The sequence below is a fragment of the Oratosquilla oratoria genome, unplaced genomic scaffold (genome assembly GCF_046742065.1).
Source record: "Oratosquilla oratoria isolate Oo_2021 unplaced genomic scaffold, ASM4674206v1 SCAFFOLD73, whole genome shotgun sequence".
Classification (NCBI taxonomy): Eukaryota; Metazoa; Arthropoda; class Malacostraca; order Stomatopoda; family Squillidae; genus Oratosquilla; species Oratosquilla oratoria.
This window is the reverse complement of record NW_027467737.1, coordinates 132,024-151,172: the sequence shown is the minus strand read 5'-3', so window position 1 is coordinate 151,172 and position 19,149 is coordinate 132,024. Positions and strand designations below refer to the sequence as shown.

Genomic DNA, 19,149 nt, shown 5'->3' with positions numbered 1-19,149 from the left:
GCTTTTGGACTCCAAAGGCAGTCTCCTACAATATGATATTGTGGTGATGGGAAAATAATTTAGGTCACCGTTTTGGATTTTCTTATAAAGTGAAGTTGGACTTTAGCACTCGGCTGTCATGTGCAGATCCCGGGAAAGCCCACTTGAATGTAGGAAAAACTTTTATTAGGCAAGCAAACTGCAAGTAAAATGACACTTTGTGTTTTTGTGTTCTATCAACATAATCGGCCTGCGTGGGTGATGGAGCTTTGATGTTAATGTGGCATCCATCCAGAGCCCCTACCACACCGGGAATTTCCTCCCATTTCTTGGAATTCATGTGCAATTTCAGAAATTTTAGGAGGGAATTGGCCACAAAAAGACATCCTTTCCTGCATTGCACCATATCTGGCTCTGGCTGCATCTCTGCCACGCTTGCAACTGCCAATAGAGGCATCATAGGTCCTGATAGAAGAGACTGGTTTTCGGTCATCTTCCATATGAGTATCAGAGTCGGTGCTGCTGTCCATTCGTCCCTTGGCTCAATTCACGTAGTCTGGCTTGATTTTCCCACCACGAATGCAGTCTCTTATATGATCCGTACGACACTTTTTCCGAGACGGTGCGAGCGAGGGTCGTCTGGCAGCACAGTAAGTCGTGTTTACCAATGACTTCAAACATGTTTGATAGCGTTTGATATTCTGGATGCGTTGGTAAAAACGCCTATAATGTCATGCACATTAGTAACATAAAAAAACGTCAAAATAATCCAGTTACCCTTACCTATTATTTTACTTTTTTGTTAATAATAGGAGAAAATCAATTCAAATAACTGGTTATCTCTCATATCTACAGATAACATATGGATTTATAACACGTTACGTCTATGCCAAAAAATATTGGAACCTTTGTCATTGGCGTTTTGGCTCCAAACAATAGAGTTGTTGTTGGTGGTTTATTGCCGTAAGTGGGAAGTATTGCGCATTTTTTCTCAAAATTTGGTGGTGACTGCCTTTATACTTTTACCATTTTTACCGATTGCTGCAATGTCTTCCTCCTGGACTTTGCGTCGGAGACAGAAGCGAGAGTTTGTATCCTATTTGCAAGAAAATGTCGAGGATGTTGCCGGTAGCATTACAGTTGACATTTTTATGATTTTACTAGAAGAGGCCTTCTTTGACCTATGACTCCAGTGTAGCTGCCTGATTTCTAGTGTGATGTTGGTGCTGGCCGCGTGCAGTGTTAATTTGTGCTCAATATTTTTATATTTGTTCTTGTCCCTCCCAGAATTTGTCTAGCCTTGCCTCAAAACTTTAAACTTTTGACTGTCACTGTGTCTACATTCACCACCCATTCTGGCAGCTCATTCCAATTATTAATGACTGTTATTAAAGGAGTATTTTCTCAGGTCCAACCTCGCTCTTGGCTTAGATATTTTTCGACTATTTCCCCTTGTACTGGACCCCTCTCTAAATTCAAAGAGACCCTCAGTGCAGTTTCTGTCATATAAACCAGTGACAATTTTGTAGGTCTCAATTTGATCTCCCCGGGATCTCCTGTACGCCAAGGTGGGCAAGCTCAACTTCCTCAGCCTCTCTTCGAATGATAACTCCTTGAGGGATGGCAATAATTTAGTTGCTCTCCGCTGTACATTCTCCACAGCCTCCAAATCCTTCACCAGATCGGGACACCAAACCGGGTTGGCGTACTCCAAGTGCGGCCTTACAAGAGCCGTGTACAGAGGCTTGAAAATGTATGGTTCTAAATGTTGAAAGGTCCTTCTGATCAGCCCTACTAACATATTGGCTTTATTGATCTTTTCTGCCAGGTGTATGGAGAAGTTTAGTTTATCATCTATGATCACCCCTATGTCTGTTTCATTTCCTGTCTTACTGATGTTGCCGTACTTCTCTTCCATTGTGGTCCTCCCTAACCTCATATATTTGCTCTTCTCTGGATGAAAACTTAGGAGCCACCTCTCTGTCCATTCTTTGAGCTCATCCAGATCCCACTGTAACCTATCACAGTCTTCCGTGCTTTGTATTGTCCTTTATATCTTAGTGTCATCTGCATATAGATACACTTTACTTCCGTTCACTGCTGCCTCTGGCAGGTCATTGATAAATATTACAAAAAAGCAAGGGGGCCAAGAACAGATCCCTGCAGGACTCCGCTTGTTTTTTCCTCCCATCCAGAAGCCTCTCCATTTATCAACACCCTCTGTTTTCTCCCTGTTAGAAAGTTCTGAATCCATCTCAATATTTTACCTTCTACCCTGTAGCTTGATATTTTTTCTATCAGACGTTTATGTGGTACTCGGTTGAAGGCTTTCATAAAGTCCAATTACACTACATACACAGCCAATCCTTCATCTATTGCCTCAGTCCAGTCATCCAGTACCTTTATTAACTGTAATGTAGTTGATCTTCCAGAAATGAAGCCAAACTGTTTCTCACTAAATAACTTATTCTCCTTCAATGTCTAATTACCTCCTCCCGCAACAGTGACTCCATAACCTTGCATAGGACACTTGTTAGGCTGACAGGTCTGTAATGTCCTAGATCGCATTTGTTGCCTTTCTTATAGATGGCCGTGATATGGGCAATACGCCAGTCCTCGGGTACCACACCTTCCTGCAGTGAGCTGTTATATATGATTCTCAGTGGTTCCAGTAAGTCCTCCATCAGTTCCTTAATTACCCTTGGGTGTATCCCATCTGGTCCAGGTGATTTGTTCTTCTTGAGTTTTTGCAGGGCATTCCTTATTTTGTCTACAGTGATTACCATACTATCCAGTATTGTTGCCTCCCTGGTTGCCGCCCTAGGTGGATCTTCATCTGACTCATGTATGAAAACCTTCGAGAATTGCTCTTAGAGTATGTCAGCTTTTTCCTTGTCACTTGATGCCTTTTGAGTTTTTTCTTCATTTTTATACAGTTCTCCAATGTGGGCCTTTGTTCTCGTCTTTGATGTTACATACTTCCAGAACACCTTCGGATTCTCCTTCACATACCTTGCTATTTCCCTCTCTTTTGATTTCACAGCATTCCTGGTTTGTCTTCTAATTTGGTTATTGACTCTTCTGTACTCTCTTTCTGTGTCCTGGTATTTCCTGTTTAGTGTTACATCATTTTCCTGTTTAATTTTCTTCAATTTTTCCCACAATCTTTGTTTCCTTTTAATCTTAGCCCGTAGTTTCCTAGTCATTGGTAGGTTTTCATTTTTTCTTGTACTATTCTTATTTACCGCTCTGATGTGATTCCTGGGAACACATTCTTCGATCACTTCATGTAGTTTATTGGCGAATTTCTTCCACATTTCCTCTGTACCCAAATCCTGCAAATACTGGTTCCAGTCAATTCCAAGCCTTTCTTTCATGAGCTGATAGTCTGCCTTTTCATACATATAAATTTGTTGCTTACTGTTGTCCATCTGCTCCTGAGTGTCACAAGTGAACAGAATGCTTGCATGATCACTTTTTCCCAGCGGACTTTCTACACTGATTTCTCCAATTATTGTTTCATCATTAGTAAATATTAGGTCTAGTGTATTTCCAGTGTTGTCCCCTCTTATTCTGGTGATATCAAGTATGTGCTGAGTAAAAAAGCAATCTCTCACTTTCTCAATAAATTGACTATTGTAATCCATATGACTAGATTCTGTTGTGTAGCTGCTCCAACTAATGTTAGGAAGGTTAAAGTCCCCTAGTAGTACTTTATATTGCACATTCATATCATTCTCTGGCATCAGTTGGAGCAGCCCAGCATTATTTCTTTCATCGCTGTTTGGGCTTCTGTATATAGATATGACCATTAATTTCTCTTTTCCACATTCTATCAGTACACCACAGTACTCACAATATTTGGTTTTCAGATCGAATAGATTAAACTTTGTACCTTCCTATGTTATTATGTAAGTTCTGTTCAATGAGATCGTATCCTTCCATATTATATTCTGCATTGGTCCTTTCATATCTAAAATTTTTGGTTTGACCTCCTGCAGAGCTATGATATGAGGTGTATTTTCCAATTCACATATTCTAGTACTTAATTCTAACCTTTTATCAAAACTAAATATGTCCACATTGCTAAACATAATATATAAATCCTTCCTGTTTACACTATTTACACTTTTGCAAGGATTCCCTCCAATTCTTAGTTTGGAAGTTCCCTGGTTTTGACTACCCTTCATTTCCATGGGGGGCCAACCACTATATGTTTGCCTTTCCCCGCTGATATCAAGTTTTTTGCCTCCATAATTTTACCTCTTGTTCCCTCTCCCTCTTATTGAGATCATGTGCCAACCTCACATTCTCATATTCCTTGTTGCCATGCAATCTTTTTACATTTCTGAATATGCAGGTTTTCATTAAGTTGTCATGTTGCTTTACAAGAAGAGGCCTCGGTTTGTTACCAGATTGTTTACCCAACCTATACACTCTAAACAGCCTTTCCTGGTGTTGTTCTGCATTACATGTTACAAGTAGCTTCTTGACAAATTCCCTGTCATGTTCAATTCTTTCTTTATCTCCATTTGCTGTAGATTCAGGCGCCCCATATATCACAAAATTATTTTCTCTCTCCCTCAAATGACTGATTTCCTGGTAGAAGGTTTCACCTAATCCTCGACTTATGCCTCCAGTGTTTCTGCTTTCCTTTGAAGTATCCACCACACTATCCTCCTTTACCATATCACATGATTCAATTTTTCCCTCTAAATTTATCACTTTATTCTCTAGGATCCCTAATCTGTCATCCAAAACTTTTCTATCTTCAGTGCTTTTGCCAGTTATTTCCCCGATTTCTATAGCCTTTACTTCTAAGTTTCCCACTTTGTTATCCAATTTCTTCTTTCTTTCTTGGTCAACTGTTATTTCTTCTCTGATTTCCTTCACCATAAATTGTAGTTTATCTTGCCTCTTTCCCATTTCACTATGTTGTTTCTCTATTTTGCTCATTCTCCTATGTAATTTGGAACACCCCCTCTTACAATGTTTACAACTCCTTAGCAGTTGTTCCCCAACCTCCTACTCCACCATAAATTTGTAAATTTCTTCTGACATATTTTCACATCTGATATGAAACCGAATGTAGGACAAAACGTCCCCGGACAAAACGTCCCCGGGCAAAAGGTCCCGAAATCTGCACCCCTAGGACAAAAGGTCCCCGATATATAGGACAAAAGGTCCCCATTTTTTTCAACAAATATTGATTTTTATCAACTGTTTATACATTTTGGGACATAGTTAATTGTGGTTTTATAACAACCCTTAAATTCAGGAGAATCTCTATATATAAACACAAAGTACAATAATATTTGATATTTTATTAAATATCTTATACTCGACCCAACCCATAAATCTATGAGCCAATTGTGTAAGCAAACGTTTCAGAAATGTCAATTGTATAAATGTCAATTGTATAAAGGAATAAAGTAAAACACATCTGACAAATTTAAAAAAAAAAAAAAAAAAAATTGGGGACATTTTGACCACCCACCTAGGCCGTTGGGGACATTTTGTCCCAGGGGTGCAGATTTCAGGACCTTTTGTCCGGGGACCTTTTGTCCGAGCACCTATGAAACCATGCCTCACAGATCTCGTATGCTATGGCTTTATCATTATCCTTTACCAATGTTCCACATTTTCCACATTTTTCGTCTTTTTGATCCTCATTTGCGCTTGCCCGAGCTTTATTTTTGTTGTCCGTCATAATTGTTCTAGTTCCAGTTTCGTTGTTGTCGTCGGTCGTTCCACCAGCCCCCTTAATCTTGTCTTATTTATGCTTTAATCACCTTCTGATCCTTATTTATTTCACTTTCTGGGTATCCACTGCACTTACATAAATTATATTTACCACAAATATTTCCTTTTAAACTTGTTAATTTACCATTCATTTAAGTTTTTACAATGATGCTTCTTTGATGACCTTTCATTTATGATATTCCGAAAATCTAAAGAACCAATAAACTCACCATTAACAGGTTATTTGTGAGCAGATAACTTCTATCACACATTTTTCTAAACAACATTCGTTTATTGTTGCCCCTCCGCTACCATACTTTATCTGACGAGTTTTACGTTTAATTATATATTTACCTCTTGCCAGTACAAGCAGAGTTAATTCAACATTAGAGAAAGGACAAATGTAGTACCAGTTTAAATGATTGTGAGGTACAAGTAGGTGCATATCTATGCTCTGATGATACCAGCAGTAATAATGTGGACAATCCTTATGAGCTGCTGACCAGTTATAGTAGTAGAGACCAATCAGAGACAGAGGAAAGTGAAATTGAAAATGGGATCAGGTGATTTCGGCCCAAGGTGATTTCGGTCCGGTGATTTCGGCCCAAGGTTTTTCTGGGCCGAAATCACCAGTGATTTCGGCCCAGAGAAAATAACCTTTTAAGCTTGAAGGCTTGGTGCCCTGGCTTGGTGCACTGTATGATTTTAATTTAGATAATTTGTTTCATAAATTTAATTTTGTTTTCACACAGTATGTGCAAAAAATGTTGTTACTTGAAATGATATATATATAAGCAATTTTTAAAATTCTTTTAATTATACATTTTCTTTCAATAATAAGTAAATAATAATAGCAACATTTGGAGGACCAGCCGAAACGTCCTACCCTGCAGAGTTCTGGCCGAAACTTCTGTGGCCGAAACATTCTACATTCGATGCCCTTCCCCCCTCCATGCTCACTAATGATGTTGAACTTCTGGGCTGGGTTGTTCAAAACAAATTTTTGCACTATCTTGGCTTTAAATCTATCTTGACATTAAACATCATGGTAACACAGAGCATTACCATGACATTTAACATCAAGATAAACTAACGCCAGAATTATTTTTTTGAACAATCTAACCCTAGACTCCGTGTTATCAATGACAATGTTAGGCAACTTTTGGTGCAACAATAACACCATTTACCTTAGTCCACACACGAAAGTTGTATGATTTTAATTTAGATAATTTGTTTAATAAATTTCATTTCATTTTCACACAGTATGTGCAAAAAATATTGTTACTTCAAATGATATATGAGTAATTTTTTAGAATTCTTTTAATAATATATTTTCTTTCAATAATAAGTAAATAATAATAGCAATATTTGGAGGACTGGCCGAAATGTCCTACCCTGCAGAGTTCTTGTGATTTTGGCCCAGAAGAATCCTTGGCCGAAATCACCCAAAACCTTGAAAATGGTGCACAAATGGAAGTGTTGTTGCCCTACAAATCTGTAGACACTGAAACCTTGGTTAAGAACTGGGCCATCAAACACCAGATTAAGCACTGCGCTCTAAGAGACCTTGTTGAAATTTTAAATTTGCAATTTGATGCAAATTTGCCTTCGGACCCTCGGACAATTTGTAAAACTCCATTAGGTCTAACTGACCTGATAAAGAAAATCTGTGGAAGAACTTGCAAATTACATGCCTTGTGAACTTAACAGAAAACCAAGAAGTTGAGATGAAGTTGATAGATACAAAGCCACAGAATTCAGAGCCTTTCTTTTGTATACTGGACCAGTTTGTCTCCAGAAACACATTAATGAGAATGTTTATAAAAAAAATTCTTCTTTTGAGTGTGAGCACATTTCTGCTTTCAGTACCCAGAGGTCCAGAAACTGGAAAAAGCACATAGATATTTGATTGCTTTTGTAAACCACTTTAAAGATGTGTAAGGTTCTAGGCATGTTGTGTACAACATTCATAATTTGTGTCATTTAACATACATATACCAAGGCTTTTTCCCCCTTACAAGGGAGGTAGCCAAAAAGGGAAAGGTATAAAATCATTTCCACCCATTCCATCCCTGAATACACTCCACACCCCTCCACCCTCCCTCTTATCTGAGCACCTCCTGGATGACGGGTCATCCCTGCACCTTGTCCACTGCCCTGGGTCAGAAGCAGTGTCGCAAGACAGCACATCCACAGCAAGGCCGCTTCATCAAATCAGCGACCCCCCCTCTCCATCCCCCCATTGGATAAAAGGAGAGGATGGGGAGAAATCCCCTCAGTTTGCGTCAAATTTTACTCACACATACTACCCCACCCCCTTGCCCACTCCACCCCACGCAATCACAACATCATCCATATACAACCATTCTCCATTCACCCCTGTCTTCTGTCCTCTCCCGTCCTTCCTCAACAGACATTCCCCTCTTCCCCAAAGCCCCCTTCACCCCATCCATCCACCTCATCCTAGGATGTCCCCTCATGTTCACTCCCTCCACATCTGCCTTCCATACCTCTTTTACTAGTCTTTCTTCACTCATTCTTTCCATGTGTCCAAACCATCCTAATATTCTTTCATCGACCCAATCTCCCAGTTCCTTTTCCACCCCTGTTCTCCTCCTCACCTCCTCATTTCTCACTCTATCTAGCCTAGTAACCCCCATCAAACTTCTCAGACACCTCATCTCAAACACATTTAAACTCTTTCTCTCTTCCTCTCTTGTGTTCCATGTTTCTGCCCCATACAGTGCTGTTGGCACAATCACTCCTTCATACAGTCTCCTCTTAGCATCCATTCCCAAATGTCTATTCCTCATTATACTCTTTAATCCACCAAGGCATTTACTCGCTTCTCTCAATCTACACTCTACCTCCACTTTCACTCCACCTTTTTCTGCCACATTTGCACCCAAGTATCTAAAACTATCCACTTCCTCCAGTCGCTCTCCCTTAATGCTCACTTCCAGTCTACTGCCACTTTCACCCCTTGTACATCTCATCACCTTACTTTTACCCACATTTATCTTTAGCTTTCTTCTATCACATACTCTCCCAAACTCTGCCACCAACTTCCTCAATCCCTCCTCCGATCCTGCCACAAGCGCAGTGTCGTCCACAAACAACAGCTTGCTCACCTCCCACTTTTCTCCATTTTCTTTAACCATCTCCAATCCTTTGCCCACTACCCTTGCATATACCTCTCGCACCACCCCATCCATGTATAAGTTGAACATCCAGGGCAACATAATGCATCCTTGACGAAGTCCCACCTTTACCTCGAACCACTCACTCTCTCCATTTCCAATCCTGACACAACCTCTACTACTCTCATAAAAACTCTTGACAGCTCCCAGAAGCTTTGCTCCTATCCCATATATCTGCATAACCTCCCACAGTGCCTTTCTGTCTACCCTATCATAAGCCTTTTCCAGATCCATAAAAGCCCAAAAAACATCCTTCCCTTTTCCTATAGCTTTCTCACATATCTGTCTTACCACAAAGATCTGATCTACACAACCTTTACCTGTCCTAAAACCACACTGTTCCTCACCAATTACTCCTTCTGTTCCTCTCCTAATCCTCTCAATCAAGATCCTCCCATAAGCCTTCCCTACTACACTTAACCCATTTAAGCCGAAAAAAAATGAAAGTAAGAATTTGATGTTGCCGCTTTGATATATGCATAATGTGAACCTAAACTGCAAACATATGATGAATATTACTCCATATGTATAATGGTTCTCATTTTATTTATGAAAATGTGTTGTTGCGCAAACGCAACGAGTGGCGTTTTGACCGCAATACATATTGCTTAAGAAGAATTTTAAAAATGATGTATAAAATTCACTTTTGATACATAATTAGAATTTCCTGACTAAAAAGGAAACCTTGAATTTCTTTGTTATAAACTAAAGGAAACCAAAGAATACAGCCCTTAGAGATAATACAGCTCTCAAAGTGGAGAAATGAGGTGCATGTGATAATAAAAAAGAAAAACCTTGATAAAGAAATAGTACAACCTATCTTAGATATATTTTCAGAGGATTCTCCTGGCCTACATGGTATGGTACTGCACTGAACACTTGATGCAGGTATACTTTACATTTCTGGCATATGAATACAGTCTGACTGTTACACAACCTGCAATGACAGCGTTTTGGAGGATCCGATTTCACGATGTGATGCCCAACATTATCATAGTGCATTTGTGCCGATACACCTGCAACACTGAGAACTGATCGTGATCTTCCTGGATTATTTGGCTTTTTGCCGTGATTCTGTAGCCATTCAGTAGCAGCAGCACGTATGAATGACAACATATCCTCTTTGTAACCTCCTTCTCTTGCAAAAATCCAGGCATTGTTTACACATACTGTAAACAAGTATGTGACAATTGGAAAGTACCACTTTTTCCTACGAATTGAAGGCCTGTACTGAGCAATATTTTGATCTACCCTATCAACACCACCCATTTTCCAATTATACTGATGGATGGCATTTGGCATCAAAACATTCATACGTTTTTTCTGAGAAGCAACATAGCGTTCAGCCTTCACTACTCCATACTCAGATGATGCAATTGTTACAATGCCATTATCTTGCCAGCGTTCTGCAATTATCCCTGATCAGCATCACAAAAATGTTCTTCAGTTCCCCTAGGTAATTTCATAAACTTTGCAGGATTTGTAAATGGGCATTTTTCGATTCGGTTTTTTCTCAGTGTGCCAGTAGCATCATGACCCATGCTCTTGATTTTTTCTACAAGTTTGAGGGATGTAAAGAAGTTATCAAAGTAAAGGGATAACTTCTTTGTTGGATAACGTTTTTCTATCACATCCAAAACATCAAGTACAACTTTTCCACCAAGTCCATAAGATGCATTAGCCTTACCCTTTGTACCATCTTTGCCTTGGTAAACAGATATATCGAAAACATAGTCATTTGGATCAGCTGCAACCCATGCTTTATAACCCCATCGTACAGGTTTTCCCCTGATGAACTGTTTTGTGGGATACCGACCAAAATAAGGTATCATTGACTCATCAATGGATATATTTATTGGCCCAAATACTTCCCCGTACTTGAGAAAGTTGCCATTCAGGATTTCCATGAGGGGAGAAACTTTGCCATACTTGTCATTTTTGGGAAGCTTTGTGTTGTCTGCAGCATGAAAATATTTCATGATCTCATCAAAGCGATCGCGGCGCATGGAGTCAGCAATAAGCTCATTATACACGTCTGGTTGTCTCTGCCAATACAGTCTGCGACGTGGAACGCAACAGTAGCCTGACACTAACAAAATTCCTATGAAGGTTTTCATTTCATCACTTGTCAGCGTAAATAAATGTTTACCATTCTGTACTGCATAGTTTACAGTTTGTTTCACGAGGTGATCAATAGCTAATACATCCAAGAAAAGCTCAAGGGTCTCACTAGGCTTACGTGGAATATCAGCAATTGATGGTTTATATGGGTAACATGGAACATTTGTCTTTTCTGGGAGATCCTGTGCTTTCCATTTTCTGAGTTTTATGATTTTCTTTTTCTGGGATGCTTGTCTTTCAGCATTTTCATCTACATCATCTTGCGACACTGTGGAATCTAACACTGCAAAAGCAGTTAGCTGTGTTCCGGGAAGATTAGAGATATCCACGCTTTCTTCTTCGCCAGAATCTTCATCTGTCACATCACCATCATTTGCAGGCATGATGTAAACGTCATGTGTTTCAGTTTGTTTTACCATTCCACTGGATTCATCTTCATCACTAATTTCACTCTCGTCAGACATAGTAGGTCTCTCTAGCTCGTCTAAGATCTCGTTCAAATTCATTTTTCTGAAAAAAAAAATAATAATGGAATTTATATATCGTAAAATGTTTGTAGACAATATGTATGCTTTCAACAAACAAGTTAGGCTACACAGATGTATTCATTCACTGCAATTATATGCGCAAAAAAAAATATGCGTTACAAAATAACTACTTCAATGAAGAGGCCGGTGCCGATGGTTGCGTTAGCACAACTTTTTCTTTATAAAGTTTTTACACAACTGCCATCAGCATACTATCAAAGAAAATATGGTTCAAAAGTGTTCTGTCATGAAAAGAAACATAGAAGATTCTTATGAAATAGATATGAACAAATCCCCGATGATAGTTTTCCTTACTCACCTCCTTTTTGATGAAGACATTGTATTTCAGAAAATGGAGCTTCTTTCACTTGCTTTTCCCCTCAAATGATGAGACGTGTGACATCATGTGAACCTTCCACTGGGAGTTCTGGGTGTCTACTAGTATGGGAAGCAGCTACAGGATACAACATGCCGTTCTATCGGTGTAGCTCGACATCATGTTGTAGTTTGTTTCACGTTGCGTTGACAGAACGAGCGGCATAAATGGGTTAACAAGCTAATCCCTCTGAAACTACTACATTCACACTTGTCCCCTTTTCTCTTGTAAAAAGGAACTATACAGGCACTCCTCTAGTCCTCCGGCACTCTACCCTCTCTCCAGCAAACATTAAATAACCTCACCAACCAGTCCACCATCACTGTACCTCCCTTTTTCAGACATTCTGCATGGCATCCATCCAGACCATGTGCCTTACCTGCTTTCATCATCTTAACAACTGCCTTCACCTCATCCTTCCTTATTTCTTCTCCATGCTCCTCACTCATCACTATCATTTTCTTTGCATTTCCCACTGCAGCTATCTTTCCTTCCCTATCCTCCTTCATATTTAGCAACTCCCTAAAATATTCTGCCCATCTTCCCCTTACTGCCTTCTCTTCCATTACCATCTCGCCATCTGCACCTTTTACCTTTTCTTCCCTACTTGATTCGCCTCATCTTCCTCTCTTAATTTCTTTCCAAAACATCTTTTTATTACTTTCAAAATTTTCTGTCATACTCTTACCCCATTTCACATCTGCTCTCCTCTTTGCAACCTTTACCTTTTGCTTTACTACTCTTTTCTTTTCTTTGTACCTCTCATATGACTCCCTCGTCCTATTTTATAACCAATCTGTGAAAGCTCGCTTCTTCTCTTCTACAACCTTCTTTGTTTCCTCATCCCACCATTCACTACCCTTTCTTCTATTTCCCCCTGTCCTTCTTGTTCCACACACCATCCTTGCACACTTTATGACTCCCTCCTTGAACCATCCCCGATCCTCCTCCACACCCAGCTCTACTCTATCCTTTACTCCTTCCCACTCCTCCTTCAGCTTCTTTCCGTACTCCTACTCCTTTTCCTTTTCATTCAAAGAGTTCACTCTAAGAACCTCCCTACCTTTTGTCCCTTTCCTCTTTCTCCATCTATCCAGATGATGTAAAGAGACATGGATCAGTTGATAAATTCAGTGCCTTTCCTTTTGAGAATTATCTTGGATACCTAAAAAAATTGCTTAGAAAACCTAACTGTTTTCTCATGCAAATAGTTAATAGAATTTATGAATTGAAGGCATATGAACCTGAAGAGAAGAATTCTAAATATCCAGTTGCAAAAGGGGTCCACAGTAATTGGCCAATACTAAGTGATTTTCCTTGTGTACAGTTTAAAGTTTTATACCTTAAGAACTTTTGTATCAAAGTGAACCCAGCTAACTGTGGCATAATTATAAATAATAAGGTTGGGAAAGTAGTGAATATATTGAAATATGAAGGAGACCCAGACATTTATTTGTCATATATCTACAAAGTTTATGAAGATTTGTACACATATCCTGTGCAGTGAAGTTCTCTGGGTATATATGCTGTTAGTAATGAAAGTAAGAGCCTAAGAACATGCTTATATAAAGATATTGAATGTAAATGTATTCTTTTCCCCCTTCAGTCTCGTTTGCCAAAGTTTGCATCTTTTCCCTTACTTCACACAGTCCACCAACAATGAGCTGCGACTTCTGTTGAAAAATGGTTGTCTGATATAAAATGTTTCCATATTTTATTTAATTTGATAGTAGAGATATTGAGATTATTATATAGGCTAGTGTACTACAGCCATGTACTGGTACCACAGTTTTGACCTAGCTCAATGGATAGAGTAACCCTGGCTTTATGTACTGAAGGGGGATTCCTGCCCTGACTTATCCTGCATTTCTAACTTAGACTGTACCTCATTACTCATCAGGTGCCAAGGAGGGCGATCAAATCTTCTTAGAGGAGTCATAGTTCAGTATAGAGTGAGGGCTACCAATACAATATACTGTTCGTAGAGCAGTGAGGACTGTGTTGCACAGTTACTGTACAGTACAGTACATGTTGAACCTTCATGTATCTTTTATAAGCCAATTGTATTTAAAAGCAGGAAGGTATGGCAAAATTTGGAGTTATTATCTTTGAGGAAGGAAATGAAATTGCTGTGGTTCCTGATACCTGGCTGCTGGATGGGAAATGTTATTGGCCACAATACTGTGACACTTCAAAGCTCAACAGAGCTATCAAGGAGTCACCCCAGAAGGAAGCTGGATACAGTATCATGTAAGAGTACTCGGTAAATGTGGTAAGTAACTTTAATTTCTAAATATCCTATATATGAATAAGTTTGAATAGTTCAGTTGGCTAAAATAGCAAATTGAATGATTCATAAGTTATTTTTTAAATTGGTTGCTTTGAATGTGTGACTTATAGGCACTGTTGTATTTGTTTTTATTGTGAGGCTGGTTTGATGGGCTGGAAGCAGTAAGCTAGAAATAGGAGTATGTGGAGAGGCAAACATGATAGCCAAATAAACAATGACATCAGAGGTCTTCTGGACAACATAATAATATGGAAATTGACAATATTTTCCCACATACTTAAGTAGTATTGCTGCTACCATCAAATTTAGGTGAAACTATATTGTATCAGTACATTACTGTATAATTTGTATAGATACATCTAGACTATATGATAGCCATGAAAAAGTGATCTAAAGATAAGTGAATTTCCTTTGTTGTCAAGAAGGAATTGCCTATACACGACACACAAACATGGTCACCTGGCTGGCCTCAACATATTCCAGTTCCAAGAAGAGTACTGTGACACAGACTACACACTCTAGTTTCTAGCTGTAGCAGAAGTGATTACTTATTTTAGATCAGAAGTCATAAGACCAGAAGATATGTTGGATTTTAGTTGATGGCTGAAAACTGAGTACTATTGTATTTACCATCTTAATGTGTATGGATGTATGCTGTAGAACTGTTCTGATACTAATGAACAAATTAGGTGGTATGTTTATAGTACAGTATATCTGACATATGTTATTATTAGTAAAGTTAACAGATATGTTAGCTTACACTGTGTTATTTTTCACAAAAATATCTCGTTACTAAAACTCCTTTTTGCATTTCAGCTGAGTATGGTCAAGCTCGAGCAATGGCAAAGAAGGCAGAATATTGCTCAGATATTCAAAGTGAAGCAGAACTTGGAAGAGGAAACAGAAGGTATAACTTTCATGTAGTCTTTCTTTCCAGTATTTACTTGCACCATTTTTATGTAACTGCACCACAAAAAGTTTTTGGAGCTTAACTGCTGAGCAAAAAAGGAATGGTTGTAAACCAATTTTAAGCTTAACTTTTCATTGCTGAAAATCCATGTGAACAAGTTGTATAGACACAGTAAAGGAAACATGGACTGGAGGTGAAGCTTTTATTCCTGACGTTTCGTCTATCGACTTTCTTTGAGAAAGTCTATGAGGAATGGAGGAAGCTCACTGGGTGAGTGGGTTAGGGCGTCATTACTTGAGGCGAAGGTCAAGGGGATGGCGATTTGAATCCTGCCACCAGCGAAGTTGAACCAAGGGCATAGTTCATTAAATTCCATGCTACAAACCCCTCTGTAAGGGGCACCGCCCTAGCCTTCCGATAGGGGGGAGTTTGCGACATTAAACCATATCACCATCATCATGATGAGGAATGGTACTTTAAATCTACTGAAAAAATATTCAGATGCCCAGCTCAAGACAAACTTTCATGAACGTGTATCTGAGCACTCGAATGCCATCAGCATATATACAGATGGATCAGAAACCCCTGATGGAGTAGGCTGCTCTGGGGTGATGCCAAACATTGTAATTAAAAATAAATTACCTGTAGCATCCTCCCTTAAATATATGCATTTTCTAACTGCCCCCATGGTACAAGTTATGTTGTATACACTGACTCGATGAGTCTCTTGTCATCTTTAGGGAAGTTGTTTCCATCTCATTATCTGGTCCAAGAAGTTAAAATTGGACTTGCCTATTAATCAGTAGAAAATTAATAAATGTAAAATTTTGTTGGGTTCTGTCCCATATTGAAATTGCTGGTAATGAACATGCTGATGTAGCAGCCAAGGCAGCAAATAGGCTTGACCACTGTTCCAGCATGGGAATCCCCATTCCAGATTTTAAAAATGTTGTTAAATCTTGTTGCAGAGACCAGTGGAAAGACCACTGGTCTAATTTGACGAGTAATTTTAAATTAAAGAATATAAGACTATGGCTCTACTACCCAACAAACAGGAGGTCTAGCATTATTTTAACTAGGTTGCGAATCAACCTCACTTTTTGCAACTCGTAAGTACCTGATGACGAGTGGGGCAGAGGCAGGTTCCTCAGTGGTGTTCTTGTCATGTTGACCAGTCGGTAAAACATATTTTAGTAGAATGCCTTTTCTAAGAAAACCAACACAGGACAAATTAGCTATCAGACAAACCTTGGTAGAAAATTTAAATGAACATACTGCAGTGGAACAAATTATCAAATTCTTAAAAGAAGTAAATTATTTTATAGTAGTTAATTTGAACTACACTAATTTGAATCTTTATTCATAGTCTTGCATTAATCAGGGGATAGGAATGAATATGGGATTAAACATGTTCTGCATACCAGTGTACATGGGTGTTTGTGCATGGGATGTACATATATAAACATATATATGTGCATGTATATATGCTCACTGCCTGAGCAGATTAGGGCATTGTTACTTACGGTGAATGTAGAGAAGATGGCGGTTCAAACCTTGCCACTGGCGAAGTTGAACCAAGGGCATGGTTCATGACATTCCATGCTACAAAGTCCTCTGTGAGAGGCACCGTCCTAGCCTTACGATAGAGAGGAGTTTGTGACATTAAACCATATCACATCACATGTATACTGTATGCATATGTATTTACCTAGTTGTATTTTACAGGATGAGAGCTATGCTCGTAGTGACCCGTTCTTGTATCTATCCACATCCAGTTCATTCTTAAAATTGTGTATAGTTTTGGCACTCACTGTTTCTCTGTTTAGTTTGTTGCAGACATCAGTCACTCTATGTGGGAAGCTATTCTTTTTCAGGTCTCTTCTGTAACTGTCCTTCTTTAGCTTCTTTTCATATCCTCTCGTTTCTCATCTGTCCCATTTTAACAAGTCGTCTCTATCGAGAATTTGCATCCCTTTCATAATTCTGTAAATGGTCAACAAATCAACTCTTTCTCTTCTCTGTTCCAGTGTTGATAGATGTAATTTCTCCAATCTTTGTTCGTATGTCAAATTTGATAGTGTAGGTGCCATATTTGTTGCTGCTCTTTGGATTCTTTCTAATTTTCTTATGTTCTCTTTTGTGCTAGGTGCCCATAGTGTTGCAGCATACTCTAGTTTAGGTCTTATTAGTGTAACCACTATTTTCTTTACCATTTCTTCATCCATGTAGTTGAAGGACACTTTCATTGATCTTAAGTTAAAACTCTCTCCAACTAATTTATTGACATGTTTATCAGGTATAGGTCACTTGATGATCACTCTCAGGCCCCTTTCTGAATCTACTTTTTTGACTTCCTCGTTTCCAATTTTGTATTGACCCGATATTCTATTTTTGCTTTTTCCAAATTCCATTATTCTACGTTTCTTAATATAGAAATTTGTTTCACATCTGACTCCATCCCCATATTTTGTCCAGGTCTTCTCGTAGCAATCTGCAATCTTCTTCTGTGCTTCCTCTCTTGAGTAATTTGCCATCATCAGCAAAGAAGCTCATGTAACAGTTCACCCCCTCATCCATATCATTTATATATATGGTAAACATTAAAGGAGCCAATACAGAGCCTTGCGGGATGCCACTCTTCATATCTTCCCAGTTCGAATTTTTGTCTCTAAGTACCACACTCATTTTTCTCCCATTTAATAAATCCCTCATCCATTCCAGTAGCTTACCTTGTATTCCTATCATTTCAATTTTCTTGTTAATTTTTTGTGTGGTACTTTTTCAACTGCCTTCTGCAAGTCCAAGAAGGCGCAATCTGTCCGGCCATCTCTTTCTTGTATTATCTCAATCTTAGGTAAAAGCAAATTAAGTTTGTGGTACACAGTCTTCCACTTCTAAAGCCAAATTGTTTAGGAATTATTATTTTCTTTTCTTTCAAGTGTTTGGTCCATTTGTTTCTGATAACTTTTTTGCTACTGTGCTTGTAAGGTATACTAGTCTGAAGTTTGTACAATCTTCTTTGTTTCCTCATATATATATATTGGTACTATGTTTGCATCTTTCCAATCTTGCGGTACCTTTGCTTCTTTGAGTGAAAAGTCTATTATCTTGTATAATTTGTCTGTCAGTTCGTCTATACACTCTTCAGTATCCAATTTGCAATTCCATCCAGTCCATGAGATTTCCTAACATCTAGGTGTTTTTATTTGGTCTCTTATTTGTTTCTGTGTTACCTTTATTTCTTTCATTTTGGGGGATTTTTCTTGCTGTCCATCTTCCGAAATATGTGAGCTCTCAATTGTGAAAACAGACCTGAAATGTCTGATCATAACTTCTGTCATTTTTGTGTCATATATTCTTTATCTCCTTCATGCAGTTTTACAAGTTTGTGTTTATCCTTTAATTTGTCATTTATATATCTGTAAAAGAGTTTAGGTTAATCCTTACATTTGTCTATGATATCTTTTTCATGATTTCTCTTTTCTTTCCTGCATATATTCACATATTCATTGCTAAGTTTTATATATGTTTGCCATTTGGATGTTTATTAGTCTCTTTTGCATCTTTTCCAGACTTTGTCTCTTCTGCCTCACTGCACCTTTTTTTATACCAACAATTTATATAGATTTCTTTTTGCTTCTTCTTTGTTGCATATTTATCAATTCCTTCCTTTGTACTTTTCTTTGAATATGTTCCATTTGTCTTCCATCTTTGTTTCCTCTTTGGAGAATTTATCCCAGTTTGTGTTTTGGATTTTTTTTCTTAGTTTTACAAAATCAGTTTTGCTGTATATTAATCTTCCTTCTCTGTTTATCATTCCTACCTACATTGTTTTTGTTCTTTTAATTCAAACTATTAGTATATGGTCACTCTTTCCAATTGATGTTTTATACTCCATTTTGTTCATGATATCTGGTTCAGAAGTTGATATTAAGTCTAGTTCTGACGGTTCCTCATTGTGTCTATATCTAGTATTTTCCTTAACACATTAAGGGAGAGCGACT

At 38.4% G+C, this 19,149-nt stretch overlaps 1 protein-coding gene across 1 annotated transcript in view; it reads left to right on the top strand.

The window, feature by feature from the left end:
• The first annotated feature begins 893 nt into the window (after positions 1 to 893).
• LOC143023965 (uncharacterized) overlaps positions 894 to 19,149 on the top strand; it is a 57,084-nt gene continuing 38,828 nt past the window's right edge. Inside the window, exons 1-3 of the mRNA XM_076182635.1 lie at positions 894 to 942; positions 14,023 to 14,195; positions 15,052 to 15,142. Coding sequence (XP_076038750.1) covers positions 14,066 to 14,195; positions 15,052 to 15,142 — 221 coding nt within the window. The 5' untranslated portion in view covers positions 894 to 942; positions 14,023 to 14,065. The remainder of the gene's footprint in view (positions 943 to 14,022; positions 14,196 to 15,051; positions 15,143 to 19,149) is intronic.